This window comes from Microtus ochrogaster, chromosome 4, assembly GCF_000317375.1.
Source record: "Microtus ochrogaster isolate Prairie Vole_2 chromosome 4, MicOch1.0, whole genome shotgun sequence".
NCBI classification, from domain to species: Eukaryota; Metazoa; Chordata; class Mammalia; order Rodentia; family Cricetidae; genus Microtus; species Microtus ochrogaster.
The window spans coordinates 32,194,990-32,217,881 of record NC_022011.1 but is presented as its reverse complement, the minus strand read 5'-3'; the positions used below and the strand labels follow the sequence as shown (position 1 = coordinate 32,217,881).

At 52.2% G+C, this 22,892-nt stretch overlaps 1 protein-coding gene across 1 annotated transcript in view; it reads right to left on the bottom strand.

The window, feature by feature from the left end:
* Positions 1-3,675: 3,675 nt before the first annotated feature.
* Positions 3,676-22,892, bottom strand: part of Galnt2 (polypeptide N-acetylgalactosaminyltransferase 2) — a 134,091-nt gene continuing 114,874 nt past the window's right edge. Inside the window, exons 7-16 of the mRNA XM_005345870.2 lie at positions 21,993-22,114; positions 20,135-20,222; positions 18,271-18,358; positions 17,336-17,439; positions 14,685-14,811; positions 12,300-12,392; positions 12,043-12,126; positions 10,924-11,050; positions 8,263-8,382; positions 3,676-6,110 (exon numbers count right to left, since the gene is read on the bottom strand). Coding sequence (XP_005345927.1) covers positions 5,955-6,110; positions 8,263-8,382; positions 10,924-11,050; positions 12,043-12,126; positions 12,300-12,392; positions 14,685-14,811; positions 17,336-17,439; positions 18,271-18,358; positions 20,135-20,222; positions 21,993-22,114 — 1,109 coding nt within the window. The 3' untranslated portion in view covers positions 3,676-5,954. The remainder of the gene's footprint in view (positions 6,111-8,262; positions 8,383-10,923; positions 11,051-12,042; positions 12,127-12,299; positions 12,393-14,684; positions 14,812-17,335; positions 17,440-18,270; positions 18,359-20,134; positions 20,223-21,992; positions 22,115-22,892) is intronic.

Genomic DNA, 22,892 nt, shown 5'->3' with positions numbered 1-22,892 from the left:
TGGATTTTCGAGACAGGGTTTCTCTGTGGTTTTGGAGCCTGTACTGGAACTAGCTCTGTAGACCAGGCTGGTCTTGAACTCACAGAGATCCACTTGCCTCTGCCTCCCAAGTGCTGGGATTAAAGGCGTGCGCCACCACCGCCCGGCCCTGAATGTATTCTTATACTGGCACTTACTCATCTGGGTTTGGGATGATTATAGGTAGGGAGGGAGATTCTTGTGTTGTCTTTGTTGGATGGGTGTTTCATTCCTTTTTTATGTTTCCTTTATTGTCTCCTGGCCTGAATGGCCAAGGGTTCTGGTGTGGACTTCAGAGCTGTTTCCTTCACTTGTTCATATAAGACAACACATTCAGTCGGGGTCCAATGTCTCCAGTAGAAATTTCACGGAGTGGTAGTCCTGTCATTGCTCCCTGGAGGGCCACCTGTCAGTTGGCGTGTAGTAATACAGGGCCACAGTGCCGTCCTTACGCCACCACTGACTATGGTGCCACTATTGCAGTGAGCAGAGGGTCCCATTCCAGATTGTCCTGGGGTGCAAAGGGTGGGTCTAGGGTACAAGTACAAACTTGACCTCTGACTTCCATGGAACCCCACTTCCTTCTCACAAGACCTTTAGCCTTTCGTAATATTCTCCCCCAGTCCTTGGGAGCTATAAAGGACGGTTCGTCCTGGACTCTCCTGGAGGCCTGCCACCCTTCCCACAACTCCTGTCACACACAGCGCTGCACTGAGCCTCCTCAGGACAGCCTCGGCCTCAGAGATGGTGCCCCACTTGACCTATGTGAATAAGTCAGTCACATGACTTGCCCTGGCTTCCCCAGTTCCAAAACAGGTAAAACTTCACAGGTTATGAAAATTAGAGGTGACACTTACGCAGGGCTGGCCAGTCCAGGCCCGTGTCACTGAGGTAACTCCGTGGCCTCTTCTGTTCACCCAATCCCACCTCGCGAGCTTTCTCCTTGTTCCAGAGTGGCCCCTCTTAGCGACAGATGAGAACTCAGCACAAGACTGACCTCATTCTCCTCCCTTCATCCTCCTACTGGATGAGCCTGGATGGAATTCGGGTAGGCAGCAGGTGCTTGCTGTGCTCAAAGCAGTCTACCGATCCCCACCCTCTAACCCAACCCCTAGCCCCTCCATACAGCGCCAGGGCCAAGGGGCACACTCTCACATGGTCTTTTCTTTTCTTTATTCTGGGGTCTTGTTCTCTCTCTTGCCCAGCTCACTTCCTGTGCAGTTCCAAGGTAGAGAGAAGACAGCCAGACATACCTTAGCCCCCCCCCCCCCACTCAGTTCTGTGCTCTGGGCTCCATCGTGGGTCTGAGGTTCGCAGAGAGGCCTTCGACTACATTTCTCCTTGGCTCAGTTGCTGCCCCCTCCCCAGCACCTGCCAGCGGATGTCAATAAAAACACACATTGGGTACTCACTGGTGCCAGTCAGAGTTTTCTAGACAGACCAGTAAGGAAGGACATGGGCATGTAAGAGGACATGGGCAAGGCAGCTTACCGCGTCGTGGAGTGGAGAAGACCCACACCAGGCTTTTTGCAGGTCAAAGCCCTGAAATGTTACTTAGCTTGTGTTCACAGGCTCAGGAACAAGCGTTTTTCTGGGAAAGTTCTGGAACTCAAGGGCCAGAGAGCCTAGAGCTCCCACGCCCGTGCACACAACGGCAGAGTCCTAGCTCCTTTTGTCCTAATATAGCCACTGCTGCCGCCATTCTCCCACCCGACCCGCCTCTCACAGGCCAGTTTCTGCGGGGCACATCTAGCACCCTTGTAGCAAGGCGAAAGAATCTAAAATGAAGCCCATTTCTGAAGGGCAGAGATGGGAAGTCACCTCCACCAACAGGGGGTGCATGGATGCCGGGAGATGCAAGTGTCCTGCCAGGCACACGGGGGCGCTCTGGAGCTCAGGCAGGAAAACCCGCCTACCCACACCATGTGCTTCTGAGAGCCTTGATGTGTTTTTCCTTCCCCATCGTGACCTCCGCCAGAAACAGTATTTTGCTCTATTACGACTGAAGCTTATGGACAGGGGCTATCATTTCTGTTTTTGTTTGGTTTTGTAAATCAGCTATTTTCATCACATTAACGATTGCAGCTTTCTATACACCGTCTATGTGTACCAAAGCGCAGTGAGGTGAGATGGGACACTCTTACCCAGCGAGCTCACTGTAAACTAGTAAGCGTCTTGGTATGACTGGCTGCTTTATGATCTGCTGCAATGTGCTTTTTTTTTTTTTTCTCTCTCTCTATTGGAAACCCTCTTGAGGGGAGCCCTGAGCTGCCAGCAGGTACCAGAGAAGCCAAGAGCAGGAAAAGAAAGGGGCTCGGTAGGCCAGCAGCCACCTTCCCAAGGTTCAAGACCATGTCACTGATCCGTTCATCCTATTGTGGCCCCAATCCTTCCCACAAGGGTAAGCCTGACAGGCTCCCTGTGGCTCAGGAAACAGTGGCCGCTTTCTATCCCCTGGCAAGGACACACAGGAAGCTGCTGCCCATCTGCTTCCCAGGCTAAGTCTAGGGGACCCACCTAGGAGTGTGATTTCTGTCAGAGGTGTTTGTCCTACACCATGGTGGGGGGTGAGGGGAGCAGGCAGTGTGTTCAGTGTTGAGCCCATAGCTGAGCTGAATGAAGTCCAGGCTCTTGGGTTTCTTGTAACAAGAGATAATGAACATCTTTATTTGAACTACATGTAGGTGACATGGTTCCAAGAGAACTCTCCAGCTCAAGGGTAACAAGGGCCTTCTGGGTTGTCCTTCAGCAGGCTGTAGTCAGGACTCCACATTCCACATGCCTCCTAGTGGTGATCCCAAGGACTCCTCCCACGATCCCCCAAAGTCCCTGCCTTTCTGGCCTCACTGAAATACTCTGAAAGAAACCACTACATGGCTACCACATCCCATAAATTCAACACAGCTGAACTGTGTGTCTGATCCTGGGCTGAGACCTCCTGTATATCCATCCTGCAACCCTCCTGCTAGCACCCAGGCTAGACCTCGGGATAGAAGGCCTTTTAGAGATGTGGCTTAGAGTCTCTTCAGATAGTCTGAGGTCCTGGGACAATGCCGAATTATATGCTAATGCCTTTGCCTCAGGTGGCCACAGAGCCAAAGTTTTGCTGTCTCAAATAACGGAGTGAGTGTGGTCTCTGAGGGGTCAGGCATTTCCTAGTCACTCCCTTCACTGCCTTATCTTGGAGCAAACTGCAAGATGGCTGGCTGGTGTTTATGTTCCTGGACACACAGCTAGTCACACAAAGGTGTGTTAGGGATGGATGGCACAGCCACGGGTGGCTGGCTGGTGAGCACTTTAAATACTTACGTGTAAGAATTTGGTTCCTAGAGGGTATGAGTCAAGTGTCCAGGGTAGATTACAGAAAATGGGATGCATGGGATTCAGGCAACTTTTGGTCAGTCCCTACTTTTATCAGCACCTGTTTCTTAAATCTGTGAAGTGTAAGCGCATTGAAGGGGCTGGGCAGGTGTCTGGCACAGCCTAACTGTTCCATCCCACTAACAATTGCCATTATGGATACAATAATAGCAGACACGGTATTGGAGGTGTGTTTTAGGGGAGGGAGGAGGGGCCCAGAAGCAAGAGCTGGATTCCAGCTTTCTGCCTGGTCCCATACCTTATAGAGGCCACAAGACAGCAGCTGAACATTATCTATAAAGTATCTTCTCTTTATTTAAGTTAAACAATTTCAAGGATGGTTTCCATCTATAAAATGGACAAAGTACAAGCTCTGTACAGCAGTTCTTTTTAAAAATTAACTGGAAAAAAAATTACCAAACTATATTTTGAATTTGCAAGACATACTCACAGATACCATCATATCCAGCTTCATGGAGACTCGAGGACCACCACGGAAAATGACCACCCTTGCCTGCGTGTGCCCAGGGCTCCTGGGAGTTTTCAGTTTTAGAAACAGGAGTGGGAGGGTGGGATTAGCCCCATGACTACAAAACAACGTGAGCACGGGGAGTCACTTTGGCACACTGTCATGTAAACATGGCTCACCGCAGGGCCTTGCCCAGTCCCCCCTCTGTTCAGAGCCGGGTTGAGTGGCACCCTGGTGACCAGACAGATGGTACAAAGGTGATGAGCACACAGGGGGGGTGCCAGTGTGTGGATGGGAAGCTCTACCCACACACCTACTCAAACTCAGCCCGCAGTGCTTCACATCCGTGGCTCGCACTCTGCTAAGGGTAGTGCAGAGGTTGTCAGGGCTCAGCAGTGTGGACTACGCTGGGCCTCGGCTCCTGTCTTGTCCCTGACAGCCTTGCACCCGTACCTGTGAGTGACGTTTCTCAGAGCCTACCGTGGACATGTGCGGACTTAACCAGACACAAGGGCACCCTGTCTGATATAATGCATCTTTTGTTGGCTTCTTGGCAGGGGTTAAGAAGACAGAGGGTCAGCACCTGGCCAGGCCTTCACAGAGGGTCCATGGTCATGGTGTGTACAGATGGAGCTCCTCAGGTAGAAGAAAACTAGCCACGCCCCCTTTCGGTGCAGGTGGGAAGCAGAGCACTCACTAGCCGGCCCTCTGACCACCTGAAACTATGGTTCCTGTGATCTCGGGGACACCTGAGATGTTTGTGCGTGACACTTGCAGCCCTACAAGGCAGACACACAGGCCACCCCTGTGGCTGACATGTGCCTGGATCCTCTGTGAATGCCCAGGTTCTAAGTCTACCCACAGTTCCTGCACCAGCCTGAGGATATACCTGGGGCTATCACTGTACCAGGACTGCAGACACGCGGGGTTCACCCACATGCTGAAGGGATGGTCCTCTGTGCTCTGCCGGGCTCAGTAAGTGCCAAGGACCCAACATACAGGGTCTCAAACCACAATGAGCCTAGGGATAGCATGTGACAGTGGTCCAGTATCTCTGGTCTGTCACAGGGCAGTGGGGTCCTGCTGGCTCACATTATTAAGAAGCTGTTGGATTGAGTTTTCTCAAAGAAAAAAATCTAATTTTAAAAGAAAACTCAAAGTAATAACTTGCCAAAAGAGGTAACCTATTTAGGTTGACAGATGACAATGGGCACAAAGTGGACTTTCTGACCCAGCCGCAAGACCCTCGCTCACATTAAACATTGATGCTCGTGGCTGGGGCCAGTGGTTCGGGGATGCCTACAGCTGGCAGAGCAGCATGGACTGGCTGGTGAGGCTTCAGAGACAGTGATGTCACCTTTGGCTCTGAGAGCGCAGGCCCCTCTGCACAGCTGAGCTGCGCTGTGGGGTTCAAAAGATGATGATGTAGGGAAGCCTACGGAGCTGACTATCATTCTCTTTCTATGGATCTCTATTTAGTCCCACTCAGAAGTTCATATGCAAACACAGCAAGTATGTCAGTGGAAGAGGGGAAGTGGCCAAGAGGCCAGCTGAGCCCAGAGGTACAAGGACAGGGGAAGACAAGGAAATCTGCAAGGGGGAGGGTCACCTTTGTGGGAATCACTTCTTTTCTCTTTAGACAGGGTCTTGCCTGCCTCAGTCTCCTGAGTGTTGAGAGAACAGGCATCAACCACCATGCCTGGTTCACACACATGATTTTGGATGGGTAGAAAAACACAATGGAGACTTTTGAGTGCTTGCTATGAGGGCACCTGCCCCTGCTCCCTCCATCCTCAACACAAACATGCTTGCTGCTTGTCCACTTGATTGGCCAGCACTGGCCTGTTCCTCTGCTGGGGTGTGAGCAGAAAGTGGGAGGCAGAGGACGCCAGTCTTGGGAGGGACCCTCTGGCCCGAGCCCCGGGGGCTCAACTTCCTCTTCTGCACACTGTCAGCCCAGCTCACGCCTCTCTGAGACTTGAGACTTAAGACTTTCAGACCATGATGGAACACTGAGGTATATAGTTTTGCGGAAAGTTTCAGAAACGTAAAATGTGATCTTCCAACTGAGCCGGTGTGCAGGCGGACGGCGGGCCCTTGGGGCCTCTTATTGCTGAAGGTTGAGTGAGAATTTCCACTGCTGCGACAGGGCCGGGCCGCACACCTCCACACTCAGGCCTCCGCTCTTGGCTGTGCGGCTATCCAGGCACAGGTTGCTGCCCACATGTCGCAGCTTGGAGTTGCCCTCGATCTGCTCCCATTTCTGCAGTAGACAAGAGCACAGCAGGGGAGAGGAGTGTGAGTCTGTGGGTGACTGTGGGCACAAACTGCTAGCTGCAGTCTTTCACTCTTGGGCACAGGTTATCCTTACAATGCTACTGTGAATGCTAGCATATTAGAGCCAACCATAGCCAGCAAGTCCACCAAACCACTCTGCCACGCACAAAGCCCTAACAGCCTCAACAAGTCTGAGATGCCCTTATCCTACTGTTTAGCAAGTAATGTAAACATTCTATTTAAATATTTATGGTTTTATTTTTTAAAATAATACACTCTTCCCCACAGCCCCTCTTCCATTAACAAGGACTTGGCTCTAATTAATTTTTAAGCATGCACTAAAAGTTCCTGGAGTAAGTATTTCTGAAAATTCTGACACTGTGGAATTAATTTTTTTCACTCTTGCTGCCTCCTTTCTCCTTTTGACTGTGCAAATGCCACACACACGTGCCCAGAAACCCACTGTTCTCAGTGGCCAAACAGAGAACCGCACTGAGACATGCCAAGAGGCTGCCTCTCAGCAGTGAGGCTGACCCTCCATGGCTGATACAAGCGGCCTTCTCCTGACCCTCCTGATTATTCTTCCACCTGTTCATGCAGATTCCTCGCCAACAGTGGAAGTCAAGGGCAACCACAGCCAGAGAGGCTCTGCCACCTGCACCATCTCGTTCCCTCCCTGTCCTTGATGCTGTTGGTTTTCTCAGGTCCCCTGCATTGTCATGGAAAGCATGCCAAGAGTCTGCCTGACAGAGAGCGGAGTGAACAGAATCTGATGCTGGCTCCTGGGGGGGGGGACCCTGTCTGTCATATGCTGTGGCATCAGCTGGACAGGGGGTGCTAAGAAAATACTGAGGTCACAGCTGTCCCTGGAAGGTGGCCCTCAGTGGAGTCACTGAATCTGTTCTCCCACAGGTGGAGGCATGAGGCTGTACTTACCACCCGGAAGGACCAAGTGTAGCCTCCCCTGTCTTAGAGTCAGTTAAGGAGCCAAGAATAACACTAGCAAGTGCTTCTGTCCACTCTTACAGCAAGGGCCAGATTAAAGACTCACTTTATCACTGCCTTATGTCAAAGACACCGCAAGGACACTTGGGCTGTGGCCAGCTTGGATGTGTTCTCCGTATCTGGGGGCAGGGGACAGTGGCTTTCCCTGTTCATCCTCCAGGGTCAGGGTGCCCAGAGATGGGAGTGGCTCTCTGGAGACGGCTGGGGAGAGAGGACCCTTTGCTAGCGTTTCTCCGACACCTCGGATCTAAACAGGAACTGGATGATGGCTGCGCCCCCGTCCCTAGTGGTGATGAGCTGGGAAATTGGGTCTCTGCTTCTCTTTGTGAAATCAGGTAGATGGAAGGTGGCTTAGCTGTGGCTCTGGTAGCCCTCAGGCCTCAGTTTCCCCATGTCTTCTAGGGAGGGACTGCGGGGAGACTGGCTGAATTCTCCTGCAATAGGCTAGAAGGGCCTGCCTGCATGGCTATTGCTAATGACAACTGGTGCTCTAAGGCTCAGAAAGGTGGTGTCAAGATTCCCAGGGATCCCCAGCCAGACCAAGACCAGCTTCCAAGGCTTCAGTAAGCACGGACCCAATGGAAAGAAGTAACATACAGAGAGGCTCCTCACCCTCACCAGGGCTAAGATTCTGTGATCTCGAGTGACATAAATGCACCTCCCAACACTTGGTCACACAGCCCAGGGCACTGAGGGCGAGCAGCCGCTCCCTTTACAATGGGCTGACAGGGAGCTGAGGAGGCTGCTGTGGTCCTGGACTTCAGGAGAATGTCATGTTACAGGCAGCTGGCCCTGAGAGAATTGGTTTCAACGCCCCAAAGTCTACCTGCTGTGGGATGTGGGTGGCTCTGCTGCCGCCTCTGTGTGCTTGCCCAGGCTCACGTGTTTAACCATTTAGATTAGAATTTGTAAAATTACATGTTTCTTTTAAACAGAAACATTAACTACTTGTTTTTCCTGCGTAATTTCATACGAACTGCGCTGTGGTGTGAGGAGGACTGTGTGATGCGAACCCTCCAGTGTATGAAGGGCAGCAACTGGACCTGAGGGTGAGGGGATAACCATGTGGCCCTTGTCACTGTCACCACCACGGAAGCCTGGGACCTGTGCCATCTTGTTCCTGAGTGACGCACCTGTCTGCTGTCATTCTCCCGGCATCCCTGCAGCCTGATGAGCGAGCCAGGAGACCGGTCCACCACAGTAAGGCACAGGTCCATGTGCTTCACCGACTTTTCCTTTGTCAAGGCCCATTCCTGGAAGAGACCACAGTCAGACTGCAACCATCTGGGACCCCTGACTCAGCTATCCTACCTGGCTGCTAAGCTCGCCCTGGGGAACAGTTTGCTTTAGTGGCAAATGTGTTTGAACACATGGGAAGCCGTGGAACTCCCCACTCCTGCAGCCTCCGCGGTCATGATGGACTGACTACGCTCTCAATCCAGGAACCAAAATAAACCCACCCTCAAGTTGTTTCTGTCAAGTGTTTGGTCAGAGGAGCAAGAAACGGAGTTAGTTAATACAATGACAAATATGAATCGTATCAAGAAACGTGACTAAACAAAAACCAGAAAAGTTAACTAATACGGTTAGTCTTGATAACTCTCTTAAGTATTTTAGGTCAAAGTGCAGGCTGGAGAGTAGGGTCACCTGTCTGGCGCTCACCCCCAGTTCCTCCCACATTGTTCTGGAATGGCTCTGGTTTGGAAACAGATTTATGAATGTAGGCAGAGTTTGTGAAAATCATAAAGATGATGTATTGCAGCTCTCAGCAAATATCTACAGGGCTGAAGTCTGCAGGAACCTGCTGCTGGTACTCAGGAATTCCCCTAACTCTGCTGGAACAATCTACCCGTCAACACACAGCATGGCTCCTCTAACTGGATGCTCACTGTATGCCAAACCGTCTCAGGTCTCTTCACAAGAGCTGCATGGGGGCTTTGTCGACTTTCCAGACAAGAAAACTGGGTCAGAATGCATTTAAATATTCTTGCCTATGCTTTTAAAAACTCAAACACAAGTATATGCATGTGCACACAGAGGGCAAGACTGTCAATCATCTCTCTGAATGCTAAACAAGATCACGTAGAAGCATGGAAGACTGGGGACAGAGAGGGAGTGACATTTATGGATGGCAGTGGCTCTGTGTAGGGCCAGAAGGTAGGGTTTCCTAAAGTCATGTAAGAACCTGATCCATTTAAGGGTATAGCCACCCAGACAGGGCCTCCAGAATCCACGTGGACACAGAGCTGCCCGGGCCCTAGGGCTTCTTGGCTTTCCTCTGGTGCCACTGAGCTCTGTGTCCCTCAGTGGGGAAAAGGAGGATGCAGGATGTAAGAGCTGCACAGGCTGCCTTTTCTCTCTCAGGCCACAGGATAGGGCTGATAAACAGTCAGCAGAGATACCATGCTATCAACTGCCAAGCAGTCTGGTGGCAGCAAGACACTGAAATCCAAAGGGGACAGAACTCACATTGGGGCGGCCACTGGGCATGTGGTCTCTTGACTCTGGGGAGTGCAGGAGGCAAGGGGGTATGGAGGGAAAGGGAGGGTAGCAGGGCACAGAGTGGATGGGGGCGTCCCGGACAGAGAGGCTGGGGAAAGAAGTGAGCCTGGAGGCAGAGTGGTCTGGGGCTTTGGTCCGATCTTGGTCTATTCCTGCCTTGAAATGGGAAGGTTTTTTCTCTGTATCACTGCACCTTAGCAGGAGTCACTAAGGAAGTGACTTAGTGACTGGGGAAGGCCCTTCTGTGCCTACTTCCTATCTACCGTCTGCTTCCAGACACAGGAACCTTCCTTTCTTCAGCTGTTTGTCAGGTGTTTTGGTAGGATAATGAAAAGTGTGTCTGCTATTTACCCAGTGTGCTGGGTTCCAGCTGTGTCCAGGGTGTACTGCAGCTCTAGAATACAGAAGCCCACGACCCCTGCCATCTCCATTCCTTGCCCACCACACCTATATGTGGGCAACAGCTTGAGACACACCAGCTGTGGTCAGGAGGGCTATGGGAACCGCTGAGCTCTGAGGGTCTAGACTGCTTCCTATAACAAGTGTGGGCAGATGCCTCTATGAGCTGCCATCCTTAAAGGGCATGGCCATCAATTCTCTCATTCCCTGTGTGCTGCTGAGGCTGCACTGGGAACCAAACAGCAGAGCCCGGACCACGCTACTGAGAGCCAAGGAAGCACTGTTTCCCACCCATGGACACTCTCTATTAACCCCGAGAGGCCTGAAGTCTTGGTAGGGACTGCTGGTGTCATCTTTGCCTCTGTGTCCCCTCCAAGCACCGAGTGCTAGCCACCAGCCACACACGGCCGCCTGAATTTAAACTCAGGAGAGTTAAACAACATTGAGGACTCGGTTCACAGCAGATACATCTTAAGGCCTCGTGTGCATGGTGGCTGCTGGCTGCAGTTCTACATTTCCAGCACAGCCCATGGGCACATGGACCCCAGGTAGGCCGTGGAGTGAGGCATCCGAGGCTGTGGTAAAGTGTGCCAGTCCCCAAGTATGCCAAGGGGTGGAGCCCAACACCTCCTCATCTTCACTAGCAGGCACTGATCCTCCACCCGAAAAGGCTGACGCAGAGAGCCTGCTAAGCAGGGACTAGGCAGTTTATGACACATCAAGGACCAACACGGGTGCAGATGAAGGCCTGGTACTATGGGAGCAGCTATGGCGGGGGTGACAGTGCCAAAGGAAGAGGTCAGAGAGACGCCTGCAGTCACAGCCTGAACAACAGGCGCTGATACCACCTTCTGCCAGTATGTCCCTTGGGTACTAGCATTCTGCCCGCCTACCTGGTTTCCTCCAGCATTGTGACACTCATAAATTCCAACGACTCCATCGGCAAAGTGCCCCAATGTGTCCAGGCAGTTGGTTCCCTGCTGCAAGGCCCCAAAAGCTATGTCCTGGTGGTCTGGAACCCTGAAAGGTATTAATTGTACGAGTCAAGGTCTGCACCCTGGAATTGCTGTTCACCATGCCCTCTGCACAGGTCTCAAATTAGGCAGCAGAAAGAGTGGCTTCTTGTCACTCCCTGACATGATATGGCTATAGCCTCTGGGTTCCCAAGAGTGTAAGTGGGCCAGACGCGGTGGCACATGCCTGTAGTCCCAACACTCAGAAGGTTAGAGGAGCATTTCTGTGAGAGTTGAGGCAGCCTGGGCTACAGAGGGAGAGCCCCTCCCCGATCTCAAATGACAAAATCAGCTGCAAATGGAAGAAGTTTCCTCGTGCTCTGCTGAGGGAGAGCTCCTCACAGGGGTCAGGAGGGTGCAGTTTGAGGATCTGTTGAGTGGTCCAATGTGCACACATGGTGGACTGTATGTTGAGTGTCATGTGCTTAGGAAGATAAAAGCTTGGCTTCACCTTGGAGAGGCCACGGTCATTGGATTAAGCATCCTAAACTCAGCCTTAACTGTGTGGCAATGATTAAATGGGTGGGCCCTTGCAGATGAGGACCTGGAGCATCTGCTGCCAGAGCCCACTGGTCCTCTCAGGACAGAGATCCTGGCAGCTGACAGTGAAGAGTGGGGTTGAGGCTCGGCAGAGTGTTTGTGTCATTCACCCTCCAATAGGTGACACCATCATTGCTAATCCTACCCTATGCTCACCAAGAAGGCAGGAGCAGCTGAAGGCAGCTATGGGGCGAGGACCGAGGAGCAGCATTGGCCCTGGAGACAGGGTGCCATGGAGAGACAGCCTCTGGCTCACTAGTCTACCTCTTAGGAACAGGACAAGTTAGAAGTGCTCTGGAATTCTTCCAGGCCCACACAGCAAGGGCACCTGTAGCGGCGGCACCACGGGCTCTCCCTGGTAGCCAGCTCCCAGCCTCACAAGCCTGAAGCCTCTGGAACCTCTCTGATCATCTTTGTTCCTCAACCTTCATGATATGCACTGAAGCCCGCAGGACTCACCTTAGCTCTGGGTAGACGTTGTCCAGGTACCACTTGAAGGGCTTGCAGCCCAGCTTTTTCCTGAGCTCCAGCCTACTCTGAATACTGGAGGAAAGGAGACACACATTCACTTCTGAATGCCAGGGAGACTGATGTGGCCTAGGTGGTAAGGCATGGTCTGTCCAGCCTCTAGCGCCCACGACCTGCTCGCCTCCCACCAGGACCACCCCACCTGCTCCCAACGCCCCCACTAGAAGGACCAGGCAGGCAGCACTCACTTTCCGTAGGGCACATTTCGGGCAGAAGGCACTGCTGCGTAGTAGAAGTTCTTGTATTCGTCCATCCAGACCTCAGCTGCCCGGCGGGTGTTCCTGCAAACCAAGTGTGCCTTCCTGAGCTGCAGCTCCCATCCTGTCCCCAGAGTTACCTGTTGTGTGCGCCTTCCTGAGCTGCAGCTCCCATCCTGTCCCCAGTTACCTGGCCATGCTTGCCTGCTGGTGTGAATAAGGACAGTGCCCACGAGTGTGCGAGGACAGCACAGACGTGTGCTGAGATGAAATCCCTGCTGGGCCGTGGGGAAGGAGCCTCCCACGGCATGCGTGGGTGCAGCACCAACCACTAGCACACTGGGAAAGTGAAGGAGCTCTCTTAGCTTCACTTTCTTTCTTGTGGCCTTCAGCTGAGTGGGAAGTCATGGGTAGATTAGAAATGACAACATGAAGAGGTGGGGCCGTCATACCCTGGGTCTAGGGATCCTCGCTGTCCTCAGCTCTGGTTCATACAGGAAGCATGCACCCACCCACAACACTTAGGAAGAGCCGCTGAAAGCACAGACACAGCAGATCCTCTGCTCAGAGGAAACATGGCCTAGCATGTTCTTCCATAAAGATGGCAGGCAGTGGTTGCCCTACAGGGAAATCTTTTTCTCTATAGTAAAGGCCTTTTAAATGCTAAACCTGTCATGTTGTCTGAGCTGTAATTACTAAATCCATCTCCATGTGGGGCCTCCATATTCCCCATAAAGTGATAAATATTCCTGTTGTCCCTGAATGGGGGAGGGGCCAGACTGCTGCCACTGAGACAAGACGTAAACACACTCATTCTTGGACTCCTGGTGCTAACCCCAGAAATGAAATACGTGTGCAAATGTCCTCACTTCACGGTGTACAGTGGAAACACTAGGGACTGATGAGTGGTTGTGGAGTGCACACTCACAGACATGTAGGTTTGTGCACTGGGAAGTGCCCAGATGACTGAAACACACCTCTGGGCTTTTCTGGGTGTGTCTGTAGGGAGCAGAAATGATTAGATCAAGGAGGCTCTGACCTAACCAATGGCCATATCCCTAGGCAGAGTCACAATCTGGTGGTGTTGGTGAAAGGTAGGGAGTGCAGGCATGCCCATGGGGCTATATCTGCCCTCCCGTCTGCCATGCAGTGAGAAGCCTCTTGACATGACACTGTCACCAGCTGTCTCTAGAAAGGTCCAGAAAGAGAGGCAAGTGACCATGGGCAGAACCCCCTGAAACATTCTGCAGACTTTGGCCACTGATGTTCTTTCCCAGGGTCCAAAAGGCTGAACGCACCCCATCTTAACAGCCTGAAGTCTTACGCCATCTCCACACAGAGCTCTGTGTGTCTTAACTTGTCAAGCCTGTCCCTCAGCTGTCCCAGTTAGCCCAATCTCCCTTCCCCATGGCGCTGACCAGATGAGCATCAGAAGTATCTTGTCTAACTTAGAGGTTTTGTTGGCTGCTCCCTAAGGTCCAGTTCCATACTGTCTGCCACCATGAGGTCTCAGTTTTTTGTTATTTTAGACAGGGTCTCACTATGTAACCTTGGCTGGCCTCAGACTCAGATATCCACCTGCTCTGCCTTCTGCACACTGGGGTTAAAGGTGTAGGCTACCATTTTAGAACTGGAAAAGATTCCCAGGAAAAGCCTGGTTGGACCAAGCAGTTTTCGGTTTTGTTTGTTTAGTAGAATCTATTGCCAATCACTAATCGGTTATGACCCATGACGTCTTGGCTGGAGAGAAGTGTGACGTGCTTTCTGATGTGGTTCAATGTCTGCTCCTTCAGAACTCATGCCGAAGATCTAGTTGTGCTGAAATGACACCGAGAGGCAGGAGCTTCAAGCAGTGGCCAGGCCATGGGCTCTGCTGGCATGAGACTGGGACAGCTCCTGTGTGGCCCTCTCCTCTCCTACCCTTCACTACATGGGCATCAGGACAGCCCTTGGCAGGGGTTGACACCTTAGCTACCGGACAGTCAGCCAACAACGCCGCTTTTCTAACGACTCAGCCGCAGCACTGTTACTGCAGTGCGTGGTGGAAGAACAACACTGGTCTTATTTGCACCCTGAGTAATACAGCACTAAACCAGGTTTCCCCTTTGAGGTATCTGTGTACGTTTTTGTGCCCATCACATGGTAGCCTTTCCCTGGTGTCCGTCCCAGTGCTAACTCCCTTGACACCACACTGTTAGTAGCCACATCTGCCCCCTGCCCCCATGACGCTCTCCTAAGGTCTCCACGGAGCACACCGAGGCAGCTTCTTTTCTTACTGGAATACCCTCTTCTCTTAGCCTGGAGGACATGCCTGTCAAAGGACACTGTTGCCACACTGTTCCAGGGTGTCTTCTGAGCAGACCGCAGACAACTTACCGGGCAAAGACAGTGCCACTGCCACCTGGGAATGTGTAGGGGTGCTGCTTCCGGAACACATGTCCCACACGGCTACACGGAATGATCTCGAGGCTGCCACCGCATTGCCACACTCGGAATGAGATTTCTGATAAGAAGGGAATTCGGCACCATCAGTCTGCCATAGCTCTTGTCTCCATGGCATTGCTACCCCTGCCCTAGCCACCTACTACAGCTCACTTTTAACTGCAAGGAAAACCAATGAGGGGCTGCTTCTCTGGAACCAGATCTGGAACCTTTTATAGCACATGCTAGCACAAGAACTCTACAGAACCAGCACAGTCACCGACGGGACAGAGAAAGAAATGAGGAGAGATCTCTGCAAACCGTGAAGCTAGTGGTGGGCTAAGTTTTCCAGGCCAGCGTGCTGTTGTGGCAGCAGTGCTGGGAGTCTGAATATCACTTGGTCGTGCTGCCTGGAGCCCCATCCAGGGGAGGAGGGAGGGGAGGGCAAGCTTGGGAAGAAAAGATTCCATCAACCAATTCTCTTGCATTGTGAGGCCAGCCCCACCTGAACAGATATGGGAGGTTGTTCTCAGCTTTTCCAACATCCAATAAAACTGTGAGTGAGACACACTGTATCTCAGAAAGAAAACTCGTATGAATACGTCTGCATGAAGACTCCAAGATGATCTCTCTGGTCAGGGCATCTGCTGAGCTAGCAAGGGGCAGCTTGGAGGCCAGGTCGGCTGCTTTCCAGGCTGAGCCCACGGCAGCTCCTTTCAACTGATTTCATGTGAGCCCTGGGCCTGGGCATCCTCTCTGCTGCTAGCCTGTGGGCCCTGGGCATGGAGTACACCTTCCCTAGGCCTCTCTTTTGGGCACTAGAAGCACAGGACACCATCCTAACACCACCAGGACCTGCCTAAGACAGCCCTGTCCCGGATCTCACACCATTGTTCTTTTGCAACTGCTTCCTACGTCAGTTACTGTTGGTCAGGAAAACAGGCAGTTTTGTCTTGTAAGCACACATGAAGACATGCTCTGACATTTCTCAGACAACCTTACTCTCTTCCTCCCAGTATTACAGCCACCAAACTGGCATGGACTGTTAACTGCCAGCAGTCTGTGTGGCACCCAGCAAAAGGAGCTGACGGTAGGGCTCTGCAGAAGGTGGACCCCTTCACAGGCCTGGCGGTCCCACTGAAACCCTCTGCTCAGCCTCCAAGTGTTTCCAGGGGACACCTGCCAGGGACCAGAGGACATCAGACCTCCTAGAAGGGAAGGCCTTCTACTCAAGGGTTGCCTTCCCCAACCGCTTGGGTTATTAAGCAGAACATAACAAAAGCCCATGACATCAACCTTGTGCTCTCTTCTCTCTGGGCTCCAGGCCAGGATATCTTAGAGACAAATCAACCTCTGTACGGTGACACAGGAGATGGGCTGAGTGTATCTGTCAGCCTGTGCTCTCAGAACCGCATCAGTTCCTCCCGTGGCCTTCTGTACTCAGGACATACACTGCCCCGCTGGGTGGCTCTAGCCCCTGGAACCTACAGGTGGAAGAGGCTCAGGGACCTTTTAGGTTCACTACTTCAAAGCCTTTCTTGCTCAGAAAGCCCACCCAAGCCCAACACTGAACCGAGACAAGGGAAAGAGACAGATGCATGACCCCGCCTTCCCTCCCCATGGAGCCAGAGCTGGAAGCAGCTTTTTATCATGCTGGGCAGAGGCGCCCTACCAGATGAAATGTCTCCACCAACTTCAACTTCAAATGACCCATTCCAACGACAGGCTAGCGGAAGCTGTTCTTTTAAGCAACAGAAACTATCAAAGTCTCTGTCACAAGAAAAACTACTCAAAGTGACAGTGGCGCCGCTTTCCCTCCCTCTTGAGTCCCCTTTCCTCACAGGGCACACCTGCGTACTAACTAAAAAAGCTAAACTCTGGATACTGAGGGGAGTCATCTCTGAATGACAAGCACTTGAGACAAAAGGCTTCAAGTAAAACAAGAAACAAAACCCGACAAGCTGACTGGAGTCTTTTCATCTGTCACATAAGATGTGGAGACAGCTGCCTGTGCAGACCACCACCTGGAAAGGGACCACATCCCACTCCTAGCAAACACGTTCTCCACACAACCCCAGAGAACCTAGACAACAAAGGAGACCCTAAGAGAGACACACATGGATCTACATAGGAAGGAGGAAAAGACAAGATCTCCTGGTAAATTAGAAGTGGGGGTTACGGGAGAGAGAAGGAGGGGAGGGGGAGGAAAGGAGAGGCACAATAAAAACAAAAGCAGTGGAGAAGGATCTGAACATCAGGGCCCAACCAGCAGCTGCCCAGCCCCGCTACCATTCTACAGTTAACCAGAGCCCTGGAAACAGCCAGATTTCTCCAGTTTTGGAGGCATGCATTCCGAACCCCCAGGTCAAAGGATGTGATAGCACCTGGCTTCTGTGCAGGATGACCTGAACTTTGGTCTCCTCTACTGTCACCAGGCACACATCTCACTGTCATCCCTGTGGTCAGTGTGTGAGCATGCACATACGCTGTTCAGGGACGTGTTTGCCCACTGAATGGCTGCTCTGGGGCCTTCCTAAGTGCTAGTGTGCCTCCCATACTTCGTCACGGAGACACTGGTGGACTTGAGGCCAGAGGGTTGTACATACCCAAGTTCTCTCCTCCCCACACATCCATCATCATGTCGTACTTTCCCAGCTCTTCAAAATAGAGCTTATCCATCACAAACAGGCCTCCAGCGATCATAGGGGTTCTGAAGAGGGAGAAGGAGCAAGGGCGAAGTTAGACCACACCACAGGCTGACATCTGTCCTCTGCTGTGCTCCGAGGGGGTCTTTCATTCTCCACTGGCTTCTATGTCACTGCCTGGGGTCCCACAAAGGCTGAGACCCTTGGTTTTTATGTGCCTTAACTTAGGAGGTAAGCACAGAAGTAACACTGAAGTCCATAGCATATAGTTCCATTCTGATGCGAGAGTCTCCTTGTATGCTGTGTGAATGCCACTGGTTAATAAAGAAGCTGCTTTGGGTAATAAAGTAGCTACCCTACTATAGCATAGAATGGGGTAAATTAGGCAAGGATTCCTAGCAGAGGGAGGAGGAGAGAGCAGGCAGAGTCAGGAAGATGCCATGGAGTTGCCACAGGCGACAGACACACTGGAACCTTTCCAGTAAACCATGAGCCTCATGGTAAAACATAAAATTATACAAATAAGTTAATTTAAGATGTAAGATCTAGCTAGAAATATGCTTAAGCTACTGGCTGAACAGGACTGCAAATAATATGGTTTCTGTGTGATTATTTCGGGTCTGGATGGCCAGAAATGAATGAGCAGTCTCTGACAACACCACTCTGCTACAGGAGACATAAAAAGGAGACAACATGGAGTCAGCAGAGAAGCCTTCTAAGAAAAGGGACCTAAAATTTCCTCACTGTTTGACCTGGTAGCAGATGCTGGCCTTGAAGGGAGACCAGGAACCTGGAGGGTGGGAGGCACAGAGCCCCAGTATCCTGGAAGCACATTGCGGCGGGGGTCAGGTCTGGGCTCTCCCTGAGGAGGGTTTCCTGCCATATGCTGCACTTACTTTATAGGTGCAACTGGGTTCCCCTGCCGGGACCTCCTCTGCTCTGGCGTCATGTAATCCCATTTGAACACCAAGTTCCAGTCAAAACCTGCCGACCCAGAAAAGAAACAGCGATGAGCAGACAAGCCCCTATCGCCTGGCAGTCCCACCCTAGCGTCTTGACAACGGCATTCATGGACAGGCTCACTGCCAACCAACCAAGATGAAGACGGTGAGGAGGGAACCTAACAGCTGGGGTGGCCGGGGAGTATGGCGCACAGCAAAATCTTCTCAGTCCGCCAAAGCAACAAAAAGCTGAGTTTTCTTTAAAACAATACGTGTGGCTATGTGTCTGTGTGTGATTATGTACACAGAGTGCACGTGCCCATGGAGTCCAAAGGGAGTGCTGAAGCCCTTGGAGCAGGAGTGCTAGGCACTGCGTTCAGGTCCTCTGAAGTGTAGCACGTGCTCTCTGAACCTTATTTCTTGTCTCCTCTAACCGTGGTGTGTGTGTTGGCTTTTGACATAGGGCATGCTATGTAGTCCAGACTGATCTTGAACTTGCAGCAGTCCTCCTGTCTCAGCCCACTCCCCCCACCCCAGGGCTGGGGCTGGAGACATATGCCATCATGCCTGGCTTGGATTTTGCAACATTAAAACGTGTAAGAACAAGTGTAGTATCTGTGTGTGGTGCCAGTGCACCTACAAGGGCTGTGCACGTAAGACTGGGGACCTAGGGACAAGTCAGAGCTAGATAAATCACAGCTGGCTCCCAGACCACAGTGTAGCATTAGTACCTCTGTGGGACCCATGGCTCTCCAGGCCTGGACCAGGACCTTTCAGGGTCCATGTGACAAGATCTTACATGCAGAGTGTGATGGTGCGGGCCTGTAATCCCAGCACTTATGAGGACTGCCAAGGTAACAAGAGCTTGTGCTCTAGGCCAGTTCAGCTAAACAATGAGGGAAAAAGAAAAAGAAAAGCTGCCTTCTACCCTACTCTTTGCTATTTGTGGAGTTGGAGGATCTGGGCTACTGGAGCAGGGGACAGAGGAGGCTGCTCCATCTGTGTGAGGCGGTGACTCTGCAGTCACAGAGCAGGGGACAGAGGAAGCTGCTCCATCTGCGGGCAGCAATGACTCCACTGTCATGTCTAATGCGATCTCACTCCTACCTGCAAGGCACTGGAGTCTCAACAATTCCTAAAAGCAAAGGAAAATCTTGGACGAATTTCTCTAACATTTGTAGGCTGTGTGACCCTACAAGATGCCAGTCCATTCACAAAAACAAAGGTCACCCAGTGGTGAAGCAGGCTATGTTTGGGTGGAGGGGAGGAAGGGCCAGCATCCAAGCTTGAACACAAAGGTAGGACTGGTACCTAGTAGGCAGGCAGTGAGGGCCAGCAGCAGGATGGCAGAACTCCAGGGCAGCAAGCTGGCAGGGCAGTAAGCTGGCCAGGCATATAGGCTACAAGAGGAAGGGATGGAACAGGCAGAGGACACAAAAACAGGTTCCAGGCCCATTCTGCAAATCCTAAATTCCATGGAGTCTCTCAAGCCCTGCCTCTGGCTGGGAGCAGCTCTGGAGCCTCTCAGATCAGCCCCTCAGTTGTTGGGGCGTCTCCACCTCTATCTGCAGGGACATTGCACATTCCCCTAGGTCTCGCAGTAACAGCTCCAGGAGAGAGGGACGGGTTAACAGGGTGGTGGGTGGGGCTGGGGTTTCTGCCAGGGAAGCAGGGCCGGTTCCTTCTGTAAGGTACCCATCAGAGCCCACACTATGTGAACTCTGTTGTCAATGTCACTGCTGACCATAGGACAGCAGAGGTCAGGAGCCTAGCCACACAGAACAAGCCAGCAGGTAGACAAATCACGGCTGACACCTACCACCCTTGAGGTCAGCAGAGGCACCCACATACTGGAAGTTGTCCATGTTAATGACATCAATAATGGGGGACACAACTCGGGTCCTGTCCTGAGCAGGGACAAAAGAAGGAGAGAATATTTGTTATGTCCCCATAAAGCAAAAGCCACCATCCCAACAGGCCTTCCCATGAGATACCACCCTTGCAAAGTGGACAGGGGCGGTGGTATGAGAGGGGCAGCTGACGACTGGACACTTCTGCTACTCTTCTCTCAGGCTGTGCAGCGGCCCTGAAACCTTGGGTAGATTTCAGTGAGCAGAGCTAAGCCCAGCCACTCTATGACAGCCACCCTCTCATGGGCTGCACTGGGGCAGCTCAGGAATGAACTCAGGGCTGAGGTGCCTACACCACAAAGACAGAACGGCTTCTGGGTGCAGATGGCATACGAGAGGCGGAAGTCATCACCTCCACAGCAACCGACTGGAGTTTTCAGATCCTAACTCAACTCCTCTGGGATTCTACCGGACACGCCCACCTCCCCTGACCCGTTTTGTTCACGTCTCAGTGCCACTCTGCTGAGGGCAAACACAGGCCCTTCGACTTCCTCAGACTTTCAGACTCAGCTCTGCCTCATGCTGACAAGAGGGTGTGTGGTCTCTGAGTTACAGAGTATTGCTAGCCAAAGAGAGACTCAAAGGAAGCTCAGTGACAGGACTGGCAGAGCTTGGCACTCTTCACGGGTCTCCCCCGTGTGCTTGAGGGTTGCTGGGAAACAAGCCTTGGGCCATGGAGAGCAGCAGTCCCTGCGGCCACCCTACTCCCGAAGGCTGGGCATCGGGTGCTTCACATTCTTTCTGCTGAGAAAAGATTACAAGAACCCTCATCTTGGCCCGCTCCCTCTTCAGTTATGGAGGAGAGGAGGGGAGAAAGTCTGGGACAGCCCCCGTGAGCTGGCAACTCCATGACTCTCCAACACAATGGGAAGCTAGCCCTAGCTTGGCTTTCTGGAGTGACAGCCTAGCGGAGAACAGCTGTGGGGCTGGGACACTGGGATAAGTTGTGTGACACGGGTGGGCATGTCAGAGAGGTGGGTGTGTCTGTCAGAGAGGGGCCAGCTGGGGGCAACCTGACACCACGTGATTGTGGACGTTACTGAAGTCCCTGAATGACACCACGTGATTGTGGGCATTACTGAAGTCCCTGAGGTCGATTCCTCACCTATTGGCTGAGTGGCACCTGAGCCCAGTAGAGGGCAGAGATGGGACTTGAGCAGCTTTTGGTGACTTAGTGACTTGCAGCCTGCAGAACGTGCTCGTTCTGTTTCCTTTCATTATGTTTGCTTTGTGGCCCCCAAGGAAGCACTTTCATGGCAGCCAGGAAAGAAAGACAAGCAGAAGGCAAGAAGAATAATGCTAGGCCACACACAGTACCAGTGCTGAAGCTTCTAGAAGGCAGGATGTGCCCAAGTGTGGTCAAAGATCACCTGACAAGCCCACCAAGGGGCACTGCGGTAAACTGTTTGTTTCTCCTTGTAAGCTGGGAACAGGCGGTCAGTCTGTCCTTACCAGGGCAGAGGACCATCACTGCGGCCACCCCAGTCCTCCAGACAGGCACCCCATCAGACGGCACTCCCATCAATGGGCAACCCTGCTGGCCACAAATCTTCTTGCCTGTGAGCAGGGAAGGTACTCCCCCATGACTGGCCACTTCTTCTTCCCAGGCTCCTGCCAGCTTCAAGGAACCTGTCTTCCTCGGGCAAAGTGACCATTCTGTATCAATGGGACACTGTGACACAATGCCTAGGGCACCAACGTCCTTCCCAGTGTCAAGAAAAGCCACAGCCAGTGTGTCAGCACAGCCTCTGCATGACCCAGGCTCACCTCGGCAACCCGCTCCAGCAGTGGTTCCAGCCATCGCTCGTTACACTCGCAGTGACTGTCCAGGAAGGTCAGGACCTTGGCCTGTGCGGCGTCGGCACCCCGGACTCGAGAGCGCATCAGACCTGTGAAGATAAGTTCAAAGTGCATGAGGGGAGAGAGCTCCACCCGAGAGCCTTCCTGCACAGGCAGATCCCCAGCAGAACTTCAAACACTCAACAATTTCCCTAAGGCTATGACCCCAAGAAAGGCCTTCATCTAGAAGTTCCCCTTAGCAAACACCCAAAGCATGACTTGAAAGCATTTTGCTGTCATGACTACAGTTCCCTACTGAGCTAAGGAAGGTGCCATTCCACAGCCTAAGAGCTAATGGTGCAAGTCTGGTAGTCACAACACCTGTGGCTGCAATGCAAACAGCTTTGTCTTCATACAACAGGGGCAGCAGATCAAAACCCAGTTTTGTGACTGTGACATAAATCAGGGTAGTATTTGGCCGTCTGCAGTCAAGGCTGTGAGCAGTCGCTGGCAAGCACGTCATCATGACAGTCTTCCCATCAACTGCGCACTGACCCTGGGAGACTGCTACCCCTGCATGGGATGACTCCTCACCATGAACAAGGACGAGGACGCTAAGTTCTCTTTAACACCAGCAAAATGGATTTTTGATTCATCTTATGATAGCAGTTTGAATAAGAATGGTCCCCAGAGACCCATGTGTTGGAATGCTTGGCCCATAGGAAGTGGCGCGGCCTTGTCAGAGTAGGTGTGATCTTTTTGGAGAAAGTGTGTCACTGTGGAGGTGGGCTTTGAGGTCTTCTACATGCGCAAGCCATGCCCAGTGTGAGACATTTCCTTCTGCTGCTTCTGTATCAAGATGTAGCGCTCTCAGCTCCTTCTCCAGCA